Source organism: Stomoxys calcitrans, chromosome 3, assembly GCF_963082655.1.
Source record: "Stomoxys calcitrans chromosome 3, idStoCalc2.1, whole genome shotgun sequence".
NCBI classification, from domain to species: domain Eukaryota; kingdom Metazoa; phylum Arthropoda; class Insecta; order Diptera; family Muscidae; genus Stomoxys; species Stomoxys calcitrans.
Genome location: NC_081554.1, coordinates 44,791,473 through 44,812,026, shown reverse-complemented (window position 1 = coordinate 44,812,026; position 20,554 = coordinate 44,791,473). Strand labels below are relative to the sequence as shown.

The 20,554-nt window shown below is 38.3% G+C and overlaps 5 protein-coding genes across 7 annotated transcripts; 3 read left to right on the top strand and 2 right to left on the bottom strand.

Moving 5' to 3' along the window:
* Positions 1 to 415: 415 nt before the first annotated feature.
* On the top strand, positions 416 to 3,626 carry LOC131993992 (uncharacterized). 3 transcript variants are annotated; one of them, XM_059365035.1, is made up of 4 exons: positions 416 to 477; positions 533 to 693; positions 769 to 913; positions 2,506 to 3,626. In XM_059365035.1, exons 2-4 carry the CDS (start codon positions 558 to 560, stop codon positions 3,005 to 3,007), a joined length of 783 nt encoding a protein of 260 aa, XP_059221018.1. In that variant the 5' UTR covers positions 416 to 477; positions 533 to 557; the 3' UTR covers positions 3,008 to 3,626. The 3 variants fall into 3 exon arrangements, with proteins under 3 accessions (XP_059221018.1, XP_059221017.1, XP_059221019.1); XM_059365034.1 differs by lacking the exon at positions 416 to 477 and having other exon boundaries at positions 486 to 693; XM_059365036.1 differs by lacking the exon at positions 416 to 477 and having other exon boundaries at positions 486 to 693; positions 764 to 913.
* A 2,354-nt stretch (positions 3,627 to 5,980) lies between these two features.
* On the top strand, positions 5,981 to 7,301 carry LOC106090774 (uncharacterized). Its single transcript, XM_013257069.2, has 3 exons — positions 5,981 to 6,344; positions 6,422 to 6,569; positions 6,745 to 7,301. The coding sequence occupies exons 1-3, from the start codon at positions 6,212 to 6,214 to the stop codon at positions 7,202 to 7,204; spliced, it is 741 nt and encodes a 246-aa protein (XP_013112523.2). The 5' UTR covers positions 5,981 to 6,211; the 3' UTR covers positions 7,205 to 7,301.
* A 179-nt stretch (positions 7,302 to 7,480) lies between these two features.
* LOC106090775 (uncharacterized) lies at positions 7,481 to 8,616 on the bottom strand. Its single transcript, XM_013257070.2, has 3 exons — positions 8,426 to 8,616; positions 8,204 to 8,351; positions 7,481 to 8,138 (listed from the first exon to the last, which is right to left on the bottom strand). The coding sequence occupies exons 1-3, from the start codon at positions 8,559 to 8,561 to the stop codon at positions 7,742 to 7,744; spliced, it is 681 nt and encodes a 226-aa protein (XP_013112524.2). The 5' UTR covers positions 8,562 to 8,616; the 3' UTR covers positions 7,481 to 7,741.
* Positions 8,617 to 12,171: 3,555 nt separating this feature from the next.
* LOC106090776 (uncharacterized) lies at positions 12,172 to 13,738 on the bottom strand. Its single transcript, XM_013257071.2, has 3 exons — positions 13,207 to 13,738; positions 12,986 to 13,133; positions 12,172 to 12,815 (listed from the first exon to the last, which is right to left on the bottom strand). Exons 1-3 carry the CDS (start codon positions 13,337 to 13,339, stop codon positions 12,362 to 12,364), a joined length of 735 nt encoding a protein of 244 aa, XP_013112525.2. The 5' UTR covers positions 13,340 to 13,738; the 3' UTR covers positions 12,172 to 12,361.
* Positions 13,739 to 16,124: 2,386 nt separating this feature from the next.
* On the top strand, positions 16,125 to 17,641 carry LOC106090771 (RNA-binding protein 7). Its single transcript, XM_013257064.2, has one exon. The coding sequence runs from the start codon at positions 16,268 to 16,270 to the stop codon at positions 17,042 to 17,044; it is 777 nt and encodes a 258-aa protein (XP_013112518.2). The 5' UTR covers positions 16,125 to 16,267; the 3' UTR covers positions 17,045 to 17,641.
* Positions 17,642 to 20,554: the final 2,913 nt, after the last annotated feature.

Genomic DNA, 20,554 nt, shown 5'->3' with positions numbered 1-20,554 from the left:
TACTTTTTCACCTATTTTCCTCCAGCGTTTCGCCGACGATTTTTTTGTATGAAGTTTGACAGCATTCCGCCTGAAAGAATACTCAGCTTAATAGGCATTTGTAAATTTTTTCTTGCAACTACGACAAGGCGGATTTAATAAGGTGCTCTCACTCGAGCAGCTGTTAACAGCCGGCCAGGTTTGACAGTATTACACACACGCACATAAAATTCTTTGTGTGTGTTGGCAAAACGTGGATCGGCTTGATGGCAAGATGGCGGATTGCACCATATGATTTGTGGTTGTTGTATTATGATTTATTGTATTGTATTATGTATTATGATTATAATACAAATGAGAACACCTTTAATTGTTTCGCCATGTGTCTCGAGCTCTGTTTTGACAACCGTCGACGTCCAAGGTACAAATGTGGTGAGTACAACAGCAATTTTAACATACGTCGCCGACAAAGGTTTGGGCCAAATATTTTCTTGAGATGTAATTAGTAAACAATATTTGGATTGCCTACCTACTAAAATAAGTTATATTATAGATTAACAATATAGTTTGGGTCTGCCATGGCTTATGATGATGCAAAACTAATCAGTCTTATAAAAGCGAATGAAGTCCTTTACAACAGAAACCACCCACTTGCCAACACAAAACACAAGAAAACTATATGGCAAAAATTAGCCGATGAAATGGGATTATCTGGTAAGAAAATATTACAAGATAAAAATGTTCTTTCACATCATTCATATAATGCATTAAATATTCCTGTTAGCGCAGTTGAACGTGTTAATACACGGTACCGCACTTTGCGAGACCGCTTCGTACGATATAAACGTTCGCTCATAACAAAGGGTCCAGATAATAATTATGATATGGCTATAATGAACAGAATGGAATTTCTAACTCCTTTTATATTTATAAGGTAAGTGAATCGTGGCCATGTTGCATAGTTTTATGTGGCCATTACTGTGTATTTGTTCAACTAGCCGCTCTTCTGCGTCCCTTTCTACGTCAAAAGTAGAAACAAGGTCCTCAAGTCACTTGCTGGCAGCACTTGGGGTGCAGACAAAGAAACCTTGTTGACCACGTACAAGGCCGGTCTGTGGTAAGTTATGCAGCGCCAGTGTGGTCTCGTCAGCTCTGTGACAGTGGAATAATATTCAGATCTGTCAGAATGCCTCCCTCCGAACTGCGACGGGTTCCCTCAGTTCTCATTTGGACCACCTCTATCAGGAGACAAAGATCCTAGCATCCACCACCATCTGCATGATCTAGAGCGTGAGGTTCAGCACTATAAGAGAGAACCTCTAGATCAAGCGGCATATCAAGCAGGTCTAGACAACATTCATGAGGACACGGTAGCAGATGCGGTAAATAACTACCTGGTGAATGTAGTCCTTGGAGTACGACCGTCTCCCATTGCACCTGAAGAAATTGGCCTCCCCCCGCCAAACTAGAGTAGTTCTGGCTCAATTACGCTCCGGCAGATGCAGCCGTCTCAACTGCTACAGAGTAAGAATTGATGCCGTCGTGCAAGATGTATGTCCCGATTGTAACTAGGGACGGCATGATACACGTCACCTGTTTATCTCCCCGACCAGACCCACTCGACTCAGACCCACAACCCCATCTTATTCGCAGAGTTCCTGGGTCTGGGTCCTGGTCTTAACACACTCAACAGAATCAAGCAGACGAAAGATAGAACACAAGAAACTTCTACAACAACAACAACGTCCCTTTTCCAATCTCTGACATCAAGTTTCGAGATGTTTTCACTACTTAATCTTTCTGTCGGAGTTTTGGTCTTCAAGAGACTTCTTAGCTAGAGCTTATTCATTCATTCTGACAATATGATCTAGCCAACGCAACCGTTGTATTTTGACACATTTAACTGGTAACGTTGTCATACAGCTCGACACCTATGTACTCCATCAATGCAGACTAGTTTTTCTCAAAACCTTCAAGTACTACCTCATCTGTTTTGGCAGTTATAACAGTACGGGCAGTATTGGTGTGATTTTTGTTTGTCGAGGGGTGGCTATGCTCCTGAACTGCTTGGCTAACTCAAAGTAACATCTGTTTTCCAATATATTTTTTCGTTTTATTTGAAAACTGTTGTGATTTGTTACGTTTACGGCGGTGCCGAAGTGCTGACTACCTCAAAGTTGTAATTCCCAAATATGTCAATTTTCTTTATGTATAATATTTTGCGGGAGTTGTACCATCCCCGTTGTCGCATTTTTATTTACTATCAGACCCACTTCATTGACTCTCTTAAGATATTTTCAAAGGCTGCAGTTACTACTTTCGGTGACCGACCCATAATACCGATGTCATCGACTTAGGGAGAATAGCATACGTTTTCTTCTGAATAGCGTGCCATACCTATTCAAATCGGCATCTCGTATAATCTTGAATGGTGGCCATGAATCAATTACTATTTCTGTTTATGATGCCGCTGCTTACTAACATGTACAATATTTGATAATGCTTTACTTTTCTACATCCTTTCAGATCCAGCGGTGGTAAAATTACTTGGGAAGGCTCCGAACCAAACTTATGTTTATCCGGAGAACCCATCCATTCGATAGACGACTCGGAAAATGAATCCTCTGCAAAATATTTACTTCGCGAACGTGCAAAGAGAAGATTTAATGTCGATTCCTCGGAAGATAGCAGTGATACGTATATGCCTAATTCAAAAAAGACCAGGAGACAAGCAGAAAATTTATTACAAAAAACCCGAATGGAAAGTACAAATGCAAAGAGAAGAGATGAACAATCGTTTGAAGATAATGCAGATAGTAATTCCAATTTCGATGAAGATTTCTATGAGGCTGTCCAGGGTTTTATTCAATTATGCAAGTCCGAAGAGAGGACACAAAATAAAGCTTTACAAGGTTTTGGCCAAATGATCATTGCAACGCTTTCCCAAATGAACACAAGAAAGCAATCGAGGGCGATGTCTCTGGTGACCGAAGTGGTAATGGAAATGAAAATGGAAGATGACAACTAAACTAAGGAAAGGAACATTAGCACATGATTTATTTTTATATATAATACCAATATCTTCACAAAATTTATCACATGTCGGTTGTCTTGGCCGAATGAAAAGACTAAAAACTAAACATTTAAATGATAAATTCGAATGAGTAGCTGAGATTTCAAAATATTTGTAATATCTTGAAATGTTGTTACTGTAGTTATATAAATCAAAAATTAATGTAGAATATCTTTCTAATTTCTTTAATACTGCATTGTAATTTAAGTCGTTTTTAAAAAAATATTTGATAATTTATGACAAAAATTCCAAATTTTAAAAAATGTAGCAATTTGATTCTTTTTTTTTTAAGTTTGTCCCAGCTATTCTAGCTGTTACAGTTTTTGCAATTTGATGAGCTGATCTGAGACGAACCTGGGTCTTGAGTAATATGCCATCAAAAGAAAAATCAAAACAATAAAATATCTCAATTGTGATTGAGCTATTTTTTTGAAATGTATATCTCCGTTAGTGTATTTTTAAGAGATTTCAGATTAACTATTCTATAAGTTTCTGTTTTATGTATTTAAACGGCTGTATTCACTTTTCAGTTTTATTTAGCAAATCTATCAAATAAACCTATTTCAAATCTTCATTAAGTATTTTTTTTATTTATCGGTAAAATTTCAAAAAGCCGATGAAGCCAATATTTTATTCTCATTCCATTCCCCACTTTAGAATACCAAAAGGGTATTTTTTTGAAAAAAAAAACTTTTGGATCTTTGACCAATTTTAATTTTCTCTGTAGAATTTCCTTTTGTAAGAAAATTTACCTTTTTAAAACCTATGGAAGAGGAAAAATCCTAAGCCAGGCGTGGGGGCGACAAATTTTTCCAGCTTTAGAATTCGAAAAAAATTCGCATAGTATGTAACTTCAACTTTAGAAAGAGCTGTTCACCCATATTTTTACAACCAAATTTGCAACCGAAAATTTCCCTAGAGGTGCGTACTGAACTTAAATATGTAATTCTTCAGACAAAGCAGGGTTTGCACACTTAGCCAAATTTTTGGTTACAACCAAGATATATTAATTTACAGGTGTGGCAGTTGGCCAACAACAAAATATTGAGTGCACTATCTGTCAAAATCAATGATTAGTACGACTCTGATTTTGAGTGTGTTACTAGTTCGCGCCATTTTTCGTTGCTTGTGTATGTTATGGTTCTTAACTATAATACACACACACACAAACAAAACTCGTTGACAGATAGTGTACTTCGCGAGAAAAAATTGTTCTCAGCTGTTTACGGTACTCTACCTGGTATTTATGTCATGGTTACAACCAAGATATATTCATTTACAGGTAGTGGCAGTTGGCCAACAACAAAATATTGAGTGCACTATCTGTCAAATTGTTATGGTTCTTAACTATAATACACACACACCCAAACCAAACTCGTTGACAGATGGTGCACTTCGCGATAAAAAATTGTACTCAGCTATTTACGGTACGCTACCTCGTAATTATGTCATGGTTACAACCAAGACATTTATGTCGCCGCTGCTAAATATTGGGTTGCCTAAAAAGTAATTGCGGATTTTTCATATAGTCGGCGTTGACAAATTTTTTCACAGCTTGTGACTCTGTAATTGCATTCTTTCTTCTGTCAGTTATCAGCCGTTACTTTTAGCTTGCTTTAGAAAAAAAGTGTAAAAAAAGTATATTTGATTAAAGTTCATGTTCAAGTCTTATTAAAAATGCATTTACTTTCTTTTAAAAAATCCGCAATTACTTTTTGGGCAACCCTATAGTTGTGTTGAATACAAGATGACGACAAAAATTGATTTATAATTTTTAGGAATCATAGAGAGTGTTCTCATAATGATTCAAAAGCTAGTGTACACCAAGACTCCCTATAACCTCTAAAACCCAGTATTCACTTCAAGCGAAATTTTCAGTAGCAAACACATAATGACACAAAATTATGTACTCGTTTGGGCAATCTGCCAAACGAAGTGAAATTTATAGTGCTCATCGAACTCAATACCACTTTTACGGAATTTGTTCGCATTTTTTTGTTCACCGTTTTTTAATAATGCGTTTTGACAGTTGTTCGGGCGAAAATTCGAAGCTTGTAATAGGCTTAATGAGTTTTGACAGTTGTTCGGGCGAAAAGTCGAAGTCATTACTAGACTTATGAGAATACATGCCGTCATTAGATTTTTGGTTGACGTATATAGGGAAAGCCTTGCGTATGCAGAAAGTAAGGAGACCATCGAAGCGCACAGGTTAGCATGTCGACCTTTGATGCTGAACACCTGGTTTCGAATCAGCAGTGGTTATCCTCTTCTAATACTGGCGAGATTTGTGAGACACTATGCCATGTTAAAACTTCTCCCCAAAGAGGTGTCGCACTATGGTACGCCGTTTGGACTCAGCTATAAAAAGGAGGCCTCTTATCATTGAGCTTAAAAACTTTGAATCGTACAGCACTCAGTGACGTGTGAAAAGTTTGCCCCAGTTCCAAAGTGAACGGTTCATCGGCAAATTTTCAATTGCATGCAGAAAGTGACATCACATGTGTAACTCAAATGTCGTCTAATAGCACGTAAAGAGTTAAGGCTGGTACTATGTTCACTTTCCGCGAATTTTTTGCGTGATTACTTTTTTCAATAATAGATCTTAAAGCAAAAAAACTTGCTGATTTCATTCAGTAGAGCACTCCCATAACATTTGAAACAATTTTAATAAAAGTATTATGTTCCCATTGAGATTTTTGCGGTGTCCAAAAAGTAAATCCGAAAAACATTTGTTTTCAACTGGCCGGCTGTTCACAGCTGTTCCTGTGAGACCACCTTTTTAAATCCGCCTTGGTACCAGCCATTACAGAATAAAACACTGAAACCGATATTTCTTCATCTAACTCCAACCTTTTTAAATAGACCTTGTGTTATGTCAAGCCGGCTATTGCGACTACCATGTTAAACGCATCCTGCTCAAACTATTGGTTGAACAGCTGATAAAAAGATACATACAAGCTAGGGAAGCAACGTATCATCGTAACATTCTGGTTATATCAAATCCTCTATACAATAAAGTGAAACGTATAAACGCATTTGGGTAGAAGTAATCAATTTTAGTTGGCACTTCATAAAAAGATTAGTACAACGTTAGCAGGATTGGCGCACTTCATTTGACTAAATTTAAACTAGAATATAGTTTGGTCGTTACAAATCACAATGGACGATGAAAAACTTATTGAATTGGTAGAGGCACACGATGTGCTGTACAATCGTCATCATCGTTTCTATAAGAATCAGGAGAAAAAGAACGAAGCTTTTGAAGCAATTGCGGCGGAGTTGGGAATACCATGTTAGTATTTTTAACATCATGGAGACATTAGTAAAATAATATTTTAAACAATACCTCTATTTTTCAAAATAAAACAGATGTCCAGTTTGTTGTAAACCGTTATCGTACATTGCGTGACCGCTTTGTTAGATACAAGCGGCTGAGAGGCACTGAGGATGGAGCAAAATTTTATCTTCCTGTAATGGAAAAAATGGAATTCCTTTCGCCCAATGTTTTCAATCGCAAGTAAGTGCGTTTGTCCGTGTTATCCCTCTTTTTAGGATTATGCAGTACTATATTGCAAAAAATTAACACAAGACATACGTAGACTGGATAGCTATTTACTTAGATACAAAGTTGGCTGATGTCGATCGTTTGGTCCACAATTCTAAAACTTGATTTATGATCTATATCATTTCAGAAATCGAAGCAAACATAACATTAAGTCTGGCAATTCGTTTGATAGTGATTGCTCTAATTCCATGGATCCATTACAGTTTCCGACATCGAAGCGTTATCGAGCATCAGAACAGTCTATAAACATATCCCCCGTATTAACAATAGAAAAATCATTCCAACCAAGCGTTAGCAGCAAGGGTCATAAAAGAAAAGCAGAGACATTAGAAGAAACCACCAGTAAGAAAGCCAATATTGATAATAATACCATAAACATAGATGAAGAGTTCCGAGAAGCACTTACTTGTTTTCAAAAAATATGCAAAGCTAAAGAAGAGAATCAAAAGAATGAAGCATTAGAAGGATTCCGCCATATGATAGTATCAACGATTGCACAAATGAGTTCGTCTAAACAAACCAAGGCAATGTTGTGCGTAACGGAAGCCGTAATGCATTTAAAAATGGAAGACGATGATTTGTTGTAGTGTCTGTAGGAATTATACTTATAACTTTTATTTTATAATTAACTAGCATTAAGACGAATTATATATTTTAATAAACTCCAAAAATGATAAAAATTCATTGTTAAATTTGTATAAAAAAAAACTTGAGCAACCAGCGCCATCATATTAGCATAAGAAATTTTTTCACTATGAATGCTTGTGTTGCACAGGTCCCTAAAAAATCATTTCAAGAAAGGCATGTTTTGTTATCATTTTTCACTAAACATAGGTGTGGCCAATACTTTTAATACTACAAAATTAAAGTGTTTCTAGATGTTTTTAGCTATTCCACAGTTAATTCGATATTCCCATAACATGGTTGGGATAGCTTTGGTTTACAGATTTAACGAGGTTGAGAATTATCCAATATTATAAGTTTTTTAATGTTCACAAAAAGCTATATTTAGGTTTTTATAAACAACATTCGTTCATATTTGCATTGCTTTGCCCATTTAGGCAAAGTTGTTGTTAACACCATCAAGCTAGTCCTTTTATATTATGCGTGGCATATTCTTATTCTTAGTCCTCATCTTCCATTTTGATTTTCATTACTGCCTCTGTCACACCCAGCATAGCTTTTGTTTGTTTGGTTACATCCATTTGTCCTATTGTTGTTATTATCATCTGGCGAAAGCCATGTAAAGCCCCACTGTTTTGTTTTTCAGTTTTTGCTTGGCTTATCATTAAGAAGCTATTGATGGTCTCATTTAATTCGTTGGCGCTCTTAACAAATCTTGCTTTGTTTATTTTATGTCCGCCTGCGTTCTCTGATTTTCTTTTAAATCCCCTACTTTCGGCTTGTTCTGTACGTTCTATTTGCGTTGCTGATGGGGCTTCATCTAAAGTTTCGCTTGCTTCCACATGCAAAGGGTCCTGAGAATCGTCGCTGTCACAAGAGTTGGTTTTTCTGTCCTTTCTGAAAAAAATTAAAAATAACGCTAATATTCAGTTGTTTTAGGATAGTGCATTCAAACAATATACTTCTTGTTGAATATATGAGGACCAAGAAACTCCATTTTATCCAATATGGGAAGATAGAATCTAATCTCACCAGTTGTTTCTTTTATTCTTTTGTATCTTGCATAGCGATCACGCAGTGTGCGATAGCGGTTAATAACCAAATGAACATCTAACAAAAGTAATTTAGTAGGAACACGGGTTGTTAATTATCTCATTTGGGTCTGTAATTATGGATCTTCTTACCAGTTATACCCAAGCCAGCTGCTATTTCCACGAACGCCTCTTCCTTTTTGTCCATGATTTTATAATGGGGATGGCGTCGATTATACAAAACTTCATGTTCTTCCACAAGCTTGACTAGTTTGTAGTCATTTATCATAATGAACACTATATAAAGCTGCTTTCAAACTAAAAATCTTGTTCATAAAAATGTCTTAGATTTATAAAATAAATTGTTCGGCAGGCTATGAAAAGATACGTTGTGATTACTTAAGCAGCTGATCGCTACGTCATGTTACGTTATAGCGTTGGCGTTTGCATGTATTCAGAACACAGCTGACAAATTCGCGCCAAAATGTTAATACAGGACATTCGTTTGTTGTCAAAATTAAGTAAGTTCGCGCATGAATTTTCAAATCAGGCACTTGAGTAAATTACGGGCATATGCAAGGTTTTTTTTTCAAATAAATCGTTTTATTTCAATAAAGTCTCAAATGTGGCAGCGCAATAACTTTATAACAGGTATGAAAAATATGATATGGGAATATATATTCGTATATAATGTTTGTTTTATTTGTGACTCCACTTGATTAAAACTATAATTTGATGGCTTATCTGTACATAGATAGATGGGTATATTTTGATGGCTTATCTGTACATAAATAGATGGGGTAGCCCATATAGGGAACTCCCTGGTTCCAAACAATTTTTAAATGGTGTGTAGCCGCTTTACTCGGAAGCTTTGGGTTCACTGTGTTCACCGAAACGGCGAGTGCAAAAGGTACGGATGAAGTGTATCGCATTGTGATGCAGTACCCCCATGCCCAGTGACGCATTGTGGTGCAGTACTCAATTGTGGTGCAGTATCCCATTGTAGTGCATTACTGCATTGTTGAACAGTAGAGTGAGAAGAAATAGTGGACAAAAATACCCGCATGATAAATAATGGGAACATTTCTTTTGCTTTGCCGCATTTGTATGTGGAGGTAGCGATCCTCGTCAAGCCCCATAGTTGAGCGAACTTGTTCCCGCGATCGTCGTTGTTTATTTAAAGGCGCATTTACCTTGCCATGCTGTATCGAGTATCATAAGCACTCAATACTCATGCAAGAGCCAGTGCCGGACGGCCTCATAATAACACTCTCCACTCGAAACCGCTGTTTGTAGTTGCAGCTGCTCTGTAGCTGCCCGTTAGCTCTCAGCTTGTTATGACGATGAACACTACACAAATCGCACAATCCCATGGTTGCCGGTTGTACGTACCGGATTGACCGATGGATTCCTTCATGTACAACATACTGTTACAACAACAATCCCCAGATAGCCGGTTGTACGTACTGGATTGACCCAATGGAGTCCTTCATCGACAAGGGCTGCCGCCTCAGTATACAACACCCTGCTACAACAACAACAACGTCCACAGTTGATGATAGTGGAATGCTCCATACGGAGTAGCTGCAACGGCAGTAGCGAACAATCAGCGGTATCGAGCGGAGAGTCTCAGTGGGAGGTGGGGCGGCACCGACTCTTGCACACATACTGAGTGCCTATGATGCTCGATATGACAAGGCGAGTTATTTTTGGCGCCTTTAAATAACCAATGGCCGCCATGTTCCCGCGGCGATTGGCCCTTTGGACCGGAACGAGCTTGCTCACCTACAGGAGCTTGACGAGAATCGCCAACTCTACATGAATATGTGGCTACAACAACATAAAAACGCGCACTAGCTGCCAGTGCGGCTGCAGTGGACACCCGGCTATTAAAAGGGTGTCCCGTCTCACCTGTCATTTGCGTATGAAATAATTTCAGTTTTTTTATATGCCCAAGTGTTCGACACGCCTTTTTTGATTTTGACTTGCAGCTATGTTAGGTAAGGTTGGACGGCGTGTGATATGTTATTTTAGTTGCACTTCCCTCGCAGCCAATTCTGGCCTCTTCAGAACGCCACAATGACAAGATACCTTAGGAGAGAGATCAAGCGGCTTTCACAACTACGGGCCAGTGATAGAAATATGCACTAGCATTTCAAACCTCGCTATCGTACACCTTGCTGCAGTGTATGTTTTCCTAGTCAGACTCCTATCAGCAGTCCGAGGCCATGCTTCCTTTGCATAAGCAACGTCCTGTTCTGCAAAATAGTCGGTCAAAGTGCTTTCGCCACCCTGCATCAGCCCACGCTTCATTCGCGCGAATGTTGTAGAAAGCGTTTTATCTGCCAATACTAGACTTAATTGGAGGGCTGCCTAATTTCGTAGCACGATCCGCGTTTATCATTGACTCACTACTGCCAAGCTCGACGACCGCCATCTCTTAATGGTCCGTGACCCAGCAAAGCCTGACAGCTTCTCCATGGTTCGATGAAGAACCTAATAGTTTCTAACCTCTCTTGACTCCACGCGGTCAGAAGCTAGACCTACAGCGCCGCCTGACTGTTCATGTATATCGCGGTAGTCCGATTAGGCCACATCGACATCATCTCCAGTGCCTTCAGGACCGCCTAGACCTCTGCCTAAAAGACGCTACACCCGAGCCCTGATTTCAAAGGAGTGAATGAAGACACCTGCCCTACTGTCCCCATTCAACTTAAACTGATTGGTGTACACTGAAGGTCACGGGAAGTGGGGGTCAGATCAGCCAATAGATCCCTTTCCGATGAAGGTACAACCAAATCGTCAACAAAGAAAGACTTTCCTGCTAACTAATCCGTTGCGCCGCATATAGCATGCTGTCACGTCGCATCTCCATACAGCTGTTTAAGAATGCTCTATACATTTGTGTCCCTTAGGCTGATTTCAAAGGAGTGAATGAAGACACCTGCCCTACTGCCCCCATTCAATTTAAACTCATTGGTGTACTCTGAAGGTCACGGGAAGTGGGGGTCAGATCAGCCAATAGATCCCTTTCTAATAAAGGTACGACCAACTCGTCAACAAAGAAAGACTTTCCTGGTAACTAATCCGTTGCGCCGCATATAGCATGCTGTCACGCCGCATCTCCATATAGCTGTTTAAGAATGCTCTATGCATTCGTTTCCCTTAGTTCACTAAAAATGTGTGGCCAGTGCTGGCTCATTATGATATCCTTATTAGATTAGATGATAGATTTAGTCTGAAATCAGACTCCCTAGACAGTTTTTGTCCATTGTGATGCTATAACAGCGACAGGCTGAAGCCTTTGGAGATCTCGCATCAAATACCCCTGCACTGGCAATTGAAGCTCGTTAGCAATTCAGCAATCGAGAACCTCCTGGTAACCTAGCTAGAGGGATGATCAAGAGAAACGGGGCCAGAAAGCGTAGCTTGACACGTCCAACTATTTCCTTCGTATGCAAGCCTGCCAATTTCCCACAAACGCTGTAAAACGGTTTGATTGTAATTCCTGTCGAAACTATTCATTCTTGTCCATGTCTTTAAACAAACTCTTAAGACAAACATATCCAAGGTGTCCCAGATGTCAGAAGGATTATTCAGTTTGCTACCATAGCGTCCCCATTATAGCTCCTTTCAGAGATACGATGGCCTGTGTCGGATTAAACGGTTTGGGCGATCCGACAGCATTAAATTAATCTCGACTTAGGTTTTAATTTATGCCAGCCAAGACTTGGATGCGCTGCATTCAGCAAAATTGATTGAAAATTAAAAAAATATCTTTTAATTTAGTATGAAATAATTTTAATTACTTATGTTTAGTTACTAAATTTCATTATCTATATGTTACAATAAACAAAGTTTAGTTATAGTTTTTATTAAAATTTAAATAACGATAACGAACCGTAGCTTTAAGGCAAATTTTATAAAAAAGAACCTTAAACATCTACTGAAACGTAGGCTTAAAGTAGGTAGGCTTAAATATTGTAGTTTTTGATATTTAATATTATATGTACAGAAAGTATGATTTAAACATAATGTTGCAAGATTGCAACTAAGGCCAGACTATAGCCTTCGTTTTCAAAATGGGATTCAATCGTCTTCTTCCATTCTTATACGCATTACTAACTCTGTAACACGCATCATAGCCTTGGTCTGTTTGGAAGAACTCATTCCGGCTATTGTGGCTACAATCATTTGTCCAAATCCATGCAATGCTTCATTTTCCTGTCTTTCCTCCCGAGCTTTACACAGTTTTTTGAAACTTTGAAGTGCATCATGAAAAGCTTCATCTGCAGCATCAGTGTTGCTAGGCATGGTGACTGCTGGGCTGTCACAACTGGCCATGGGAGTGGTGGTTGAATATGTAGGAGCCTTACGTTTTATAACACTTTTGTAAAGAGTGCGCTCAGGCGATGAATATGCCATCTCTATAAATGCATCCGATTCCTCATGTTCTTGTTCTGGTGTCATAGCAGATGATATGATTTGATTCGATGAATTATCTTCCTCTTTAAGTGTCCACGTTATTTTCTCGCCATTAGAACTGAAATTGGTGACATAAAAACATTGTAATTGGAATTGTAGCAATCTCTGGAACCCCCTTACACAATGTTGGCGATATTTATAACGATGCATTGATCAAATGTGGTGAGTGAGTTCGTTTACCTTTAGCCATTGCTGAAGGGACTATGTAAACCTTGAAAATCTAGTTACCTTTTGACAAATACATGAGGCGTTAAAAATTCCATTTTGTCCATAATAGGAGGACGATACTTGTTTTCCGATCCTGTTAACATTTCCACACGTTTATATCTTACAAAACGGTCCCTCAGGGTTCGATATCGCTTGGCCAATTCATCCGCTATTATAATCAATAGAGAACAATGCTTGCATTATTCAAATACATATATCCATCTTTACGTTCATCTACTTACCAGGTAGGTCCATTTCTGCAGCAATTTTAGCCCAAACTCTCTTCTTTCTCTCGAAACTGTGGTTATACCGATGGCCTTTGTTGTATATAATATCATTGGCTTCCACCAATTCCATTAGTTTTTCATCATCCATTATTTTGTGTATTTAATAGACTAATGGATATCGCTGAATAAATATATTTCAATTTGTTTTCAAGACGAAATCTCGTTATTTTCTTGGCTAGTGGGGAAATTATTGCAAAGCGCCAATAACTCCTTGTATTCTGGGACGTATTAACTAACCAATTTTATTTCTCTGGTACAGTTAATAATGTAATGTATGCATTCGTCAGCTGTTGGCGTCTACGTCTCGATTAATTTTCCTTGTGCGACTGTGGCAGTTGTAGTTATATCTACGTGCAGCAACTCGTTCATGTATTGTGTGAACTAACGGCGTTACTAATCCACACTTTGGGGTAAAATATTTTAATGTTCGTACACTCTGCCTTTAATCTCTTTGAATATGCTGCTTTGCTTTGTATATACGTACTAAAATTTTGGAACGTATCGTCCAATTAAAATTGGGTTGTTGTATTTATGGAAATTCTGAGAAGAGCACATTCTTAAAGGGTGTACACACATAAAGATTGCTTTACAACTAAAGGTGGGTACTAAGTCCAATATTCACTGTGAAAATCCATGCAAAAAAAAAAAATTGGGAAAAAAATTGGGATAACTTTTTCATTTACGATACGGAGTTCTTCACTGAGTGGAAATTTAACATTTACTAAAAGCATCGACGGAATGTTGCTGAACTTTGTCCAATATGATTAAAAAAGGGAATCCTCGTTCATTGTCTTGTAAATGAATAACAATTGTTAGCAAATATAGCTCTTCCACTTACTGTTGTTGTTGTAGCCACATTTGCATGTGAAAGTGACGGTCCTCGTCAACTTCTTATAAGCGAGCAAGCTCCTTTCGATCGAAACGACCGAGCGCCGCGTGAACATGATGACCATTGGTTATTTAAAGGCGCCTTGTCATATCGAGCATTATATGCACTTAGTATTTAAGTAAGAGCCGGTGCCATTCTTCTTCTCATTGATACCATGTTTCCAAATTCAAATGCAACACTGCGTTTGCATTGAATGCCGGTTATTATTGGAATTTTTGGGCAGTACTTTTTCTTACATCTGACAATTTCTTATTGAAATTATAAAATTTAGTAGTGATTTAATAAAATCGTTTCACAAACTTAATTGCTGACCGCAATGTATATGCTAAACATAATAAAAATCAAAAACGTCACTGTTGACAAATTAAAACTTAACCTTGAAGGTAGGGTCATTTGCCCAACAACAACATTTTTCTGCGCAACCCTGATGGATTGTTGAAAACTCGTAATGTCAAATGCCGGCTGGGCAGCAGTATGTCTGCCGAGGTTAGAAGACGAAAAAAGATTAATAATTTTTCTGGCCCAGAGAAATTCATAAGTTATTGTTTAGCTCACCCACCGATGATAGACAAATTCAATGTTGAGTGAAAAACGTATATCAGCACTTCCTTTCAAAAATGAGACACCACATCAAGAAATAGAAGCCAAATCAATTATTGAAACAATCAAATACAATGTAAAATGGCGCGAACTAGTACCCATGACATAACTACCAGGTAATGTGCCGTAAACTGCCGAGTAAAATTTTTTCTCGCGAAGTCCACTATCTGTCAACGAGTTTTTGTTGTGTGTGTGTGTATTATAGTTAAGAACCATAGCACACACAAACAACAAAAAATGGCGTGAACTAGTAATATACACATAATCAGAGTTGCACTTATCACTGACAGATAGTGTACTCTATATTTTGTTGTTGGGCAACTGCCACTACCTGTAAATGAAGATATCTTTACATGCCATCACCGTATACAAAAGTACACTTGTTGTGCTGACAAAGATACCTTGGACTAACTATCTAATGGTTTGGGAAATTGTGGCTAGATAAATTGCTACGACCACTGATGTGAGGGAGTTTTCTATTAGGTCATGTAACGGCTACGGGCACTTTGTTATCCTTGAAGATATCTGTATCCGTTCACAATTGGCAGAATAAATTGCACTAATTGATTCTTATCCCACTTTGCGTCCCTTGTTTAACTGCTCAATCCCATGGCAGCATCTTCCCTCCTTAATAAATTCAAAGGATCGGTGTTGGTTTCCTCGTAGCTCTCCGATGAGGATGATTCCATCAAAACACTTAAGAAACCTATAATTACTCTTTTCCTGGTTTCTGGAAGGATACAATGTTTTAATTGTCAAGATTTTCCAAATAATTCCGCAAATTTTGCACTTACCTTCTAAAGCTGAGTATTCTGTTCAGCTTTTTAGTCGGAATGCTGACAAACCCCATATAAAAAACGTCGGCGAAACGCTGGAAGAAAATAAGCGAAAAATTAGTACTCTGTTTATAGTGAAGAAAATGGCAAAAGATATTTTAGTGGCTCATTTTTGTTTTAATGGTTCGTTTTTTCTTTTTTTATCTTATTTATTTGCAAAAAAAAAATAATAAAACCATAAGTGCAGGTAAAAACGTCTTTTGGTATAAAAATAAAAATAAAACATAACTGTCAAATTCCGTTAGCGGAACAATTAAAGATTTCCGCGACTATTCCCAAAGCAAAATACTCATGGGTAATTTAGTAAGTTTTGCCAGTTGATTGGACGAAAAGTCAAATTCAGTTATAGGCTTAATGCGTTTTGGCAGTTGTTCGGGGGAAAAGTAGAAGTCAGTACTAGTCTTCAATGTATTGTTGTTGGCCAAGTGACTCTACCACTTAAATGTACCCTGCATTGCCCAATTGTTTTTTTTTGACATTATCATGTTCGTTTGACAGATTATGTCCGTTGTACTGAACAATTTATGTTACACTTCCAATAGAAAAAAATTGTTTTGACACAATAGTCGGATGCCATATAAAAGAAATATTTATTTATTTTTCAACTTACTGATTTAAGAAAGCACCGAAAAAGTATAACTCAAATTTATTTGGAAGATTTCGGCAATAAATAATAACTAAAAGAGAAGCAATGAATTCGCCGTACGATATGCAACTCCAGCAACTTCACCAGCACTTTATGATGATCAATAACAATGCCAACGCCAACATGATGTTACCAGGACCAATGTCTTCACTACAAATGCCACTAACATCAAAATCCAGATACCAACATGTAACAGAACCTATTGTTGTAGACGAAAGTGAAGATGAGGACGATGAAGAGCAAAGAACTTTGTTTGTGGCGAATCTGGATGACCGCGTGACTGAGGAATTGCTATACGAAGCATTTTTACAGGCTGGACCAATTGAGCGTACACGAATACCGAAGGATAATGCAGGCAGACAAAGAACATTTGGTTTTGTCACATACAACAAACGATGTTCAGCTCCCTATGCTATGCATTTACTGCAAGGTCTATCGTTATACCGCAAGACATTGACCATTAAGTTTAAAGGTAAAAACGTGCTGCCGCCTTTGAAGTCACCAGTTCTTGGTGCCGTAGGCAACCCACACAAAAGCTATGACAATTCAGCGCTGCGAAGTGGCAATTTCTCATCATATTCAGATAAACGTATGATGGACAATTCCTCGCCCACATGCTCGTCACGGCATCAGGAGCGTATTTCCAAGCATGCCTCGAGCCAAATGAGACAACACTCGAGTTCAAGTCCGTATCAGCAACGCCGTGATTCTCCAAATCTCTACGATAAATGGCGCAACCACAGCAATCACAATAATGGTAATAACAATAAAAATAGCAATAATCGCTACTCCGATAATCGCAGTGGGAAATATCGCAGATAACCTTTTGGCTTCACGCAAATGAAATTTACATTCAAATTCGTAAAACTTCTGATCACACTTTCTATTAACATATACCAAAATAGATGTAAGATTCTATTGTACATATATTCAGGTTCTTAGATCTTTGAATTGCCATTTTTCACTTGATTTACTTTTTTTACCACCAAAAAAACTTCAATTTTCATATTTTGAACTTTTGCATTCGGCGAAGAAACATTACATTACATTTGAACAAACACTATATTTTGCCAAGGACTTTTTCTTTTAACCATATTAAAATTATATACATACATATATATAGTAAATTTGGCTTTTCCTTCAACGATTTCATTTTGCTTGTATGTAAAAGTGCAAAAAAGAACATGACTTCTTGCTCTCAATAAATTCATATGTAACAGATTGAAGGAAATAGAAAAATATATCCAAATTTTTTTTTGATAAACCTATTCAGAATGTGGGATTATTACTGTGGACGCAATAAAAAATTTAAACGATTATTGTCTTTAAATTCACGTAACTTACTAAGCATATTCCTCACAAAGGTTTTAATTATTTAATGCCTATATTGTAATTAGACTTTGTATCTTGTTATTAAGAACGTACAAATAAATCAATTTTAATAAAAACAAAGTTAGAAAATAATTAAAAATATATATTTAACTCTAAGCTTAGTAATACAACAAAAATATAGGCGAGATTGAATAACTGAATGTATCTCATAAGTCTTATAGCCGTAGTGGCTGCCTCACACTTAATCTGTATGTCAATGGCTCGAATATCTAGAATGGCCTCCAGCGCTCTAGTGGGCGTGGTCCTCATCGCTCCGCCTATGCCAAGACAATATGTTCTCTGAACCTGTTGTATGGTTCTTATGTTGCACTTTTTCTCCATAGCAGTCCACCAAAATACAGAGGCGTAAGTAAGTATTGGTCTAATCACGCTCCTGTAGAGCCAGGATTCAGGCCCCATTTCGAGTCTACGACCCGTCTACATAGTGCCATATATCTGTGAGTCTTCGCGGTACGCTCCTTGTGAGATATCGAAATCGTCTTATTGAGGAAATGTGGTGCGTTAAATTGGCCCCCCTTTGTCTTCCTCGTGAACAGGCATATTTCAGTCTTCTCTGGGTTAACTTTGAGACCTCTGGGTCTAGTCCAGTCATATGCCATATGCAAGACCCTTTCGGCCCTTCTGCATAGCTCGTTCGGATTCGGATAACACCGTAGTAGACGGGTTCAAATCCCTGCTCAGTCAGCATCTGTAATAGGTCATTTATGGTGCTCACCCATACGAGTGGCGATAAAATGCCCATCTGTGGCGTGTCTTGTGCCACTTTCTCCCTTATATTTATGCTATGGGACACACTATTTATCCACCTGTTCCTTAGCATATGGTTTATCCAGTCTCTAAGGACCGGGTCCACCCGGTTCTGGTCTAAGGATTGGATCAGAGTCTCGGTTCGCACATTGTTAAAAGCCCCACGATGTCAATGCATACCGCCAGTGGGTACGTTTTGGCATCGAAGGATTCTTTTATTTTATGCACAACCTTGTGCAGGGCAGTCTCCACCGACCTTCCCTTGACATAGGCATGCTATTCGTATTTGAGTAGTTCGCTGGATGTCCAACTCTTCATCATGGTGTCCACAATACGTTCCATGGTTTTGAGTAGAAAGGACGTAAGGCTTATGGGTCTATAGGCTTTTGGTGTCGCATAACTTGCCTTGCCGGGCTTGGGTATAAACATCACCCTTGCCTCCTGCCAGGCTTTCGGAGTATATGAAAGTCCTAGGCACGCTGTGAAAATTTTGTCCAGACGAGGCGCCAGATAGTCTGCCTCTTTCTGTGGTAACACCGGAAATATTCCATTAGGTCCGGGTGACTTAAATGGTTTGAAGCTTCTCAAGGATTCCTTCACCATAATTTCCGTAATTATAAACCTGCGATCAACGTCATTATTCCAAGATTCCGTGAGTCCCTTTGTATCCTGTGGAAAATGGGTTTTCATCAAAAGCCTCAACATGTCCTCGGTTGTCTCTGCTCTCACTCCCATGTCGTCTACTAAAGTTTCAGTTTGGACATGGGTTTTTAAGAGAAACTTTTTTATCTTGGCGGTGTCATTAACGCTATCGACCTGTTTGCAGAAAAGCTTCCACGTTTTGCCGCTCTGGTAATCTTATTGTAGTCCTTTAGCAGATAGGCAACATGAAGATATTGCAATATCAGTTGGCGCACAGCATCAATGGTTTTTGGAACAACAAATGATTTTGGATGACCCTTACGAAATTCGTCTTGGAGTGAATTACGACCTCGGTTGAATTCACCACACCATGAATTAACACTGGTCCTTGATGGAGCTTCATCGGCAAAAATTGAATTAAGTTCATCGATGCACTGTTGTTGAGTTTATCTACGTCGTAAGTAGTAAAAAACAAGTAAAAGCGAGCTAAGTTCGTCCGGGCCGAATCTTATATACCCTCCACCGTGGATCGCATTTATCGAGCTCTTGCTCTTGCCATCTCTTTTTAGGCAAACAAAGGATAAATGTAAAGAATTGCTATGTTATTTGAATAATATCAAGTTACTGTCCATTTTGGGCTGTAATTAAACTGAATATTGGAGACCATAGTAGATGTCATTGTGTACAATTTCAGCCAAATCTACAATAGTAAGAATTGAGCACTTTAGGGGCTGAAGAAGTAAAATAGGGAGATCGGTTTATAGGGGAGCTGTATTGGGCAATAAACCGATTCATGCCATATTCGACATGTATGTTAAAGGTCATGAGAGAAGCCGTTGTACAAAATTTCAACCAAATCGGATAATAATTGCGCTCTCTAGTGGCTCAAGAAGTCAAGAACCCAGATCGGTTTATATGGCAGCTATATCAGGTTATGGACCGATTTGAACTATTCTTAGCACAGTTATTGAAAGTCATAACAAAACACGTCATGCAAAATTTCAGCCAAATCGGATAATAATTGCGCCCTCTAGTGGCTCAAGAAGTCAAGACCCTAGATCGGTTTATATGACAGCTGTATCAGTTAATGGACCGATTTCAACCATACTGAGCACAGTTGTTGGAAGTCATAACAAATCACCTTATTCAATATTTCAGCCAAATCGGATAGGAATTACTTCCTGTAGAGACTCAAGAAGTCAAGACCCCAGATCGGTTTATATGGCAGCTATATCAGGTTATGGACCGATTTCAACCATACTAAGCACTGTTGTTGGAAGTCATAACAAATCACCTCATGCAATATTTCAGCCAAATCGGATAGGAATTGCTCCCTGTAGAGGCTCAAGAAGTTAAGACCCCAGATCGTTTTATATGGCAGCTATATCAGGTTATGGACCGATTTGAACTATTCTTAGCACAGTTTTTGAAAGTCATAACAAAACACGTCATGCAAAATTTCAGCCAAATCGGATAATAATTGCGCCCTCTAGTGGCTCAAGAAGTCGTGACCCCAGATAGGTTTATATGACAGCTATATCAGGTTATGGA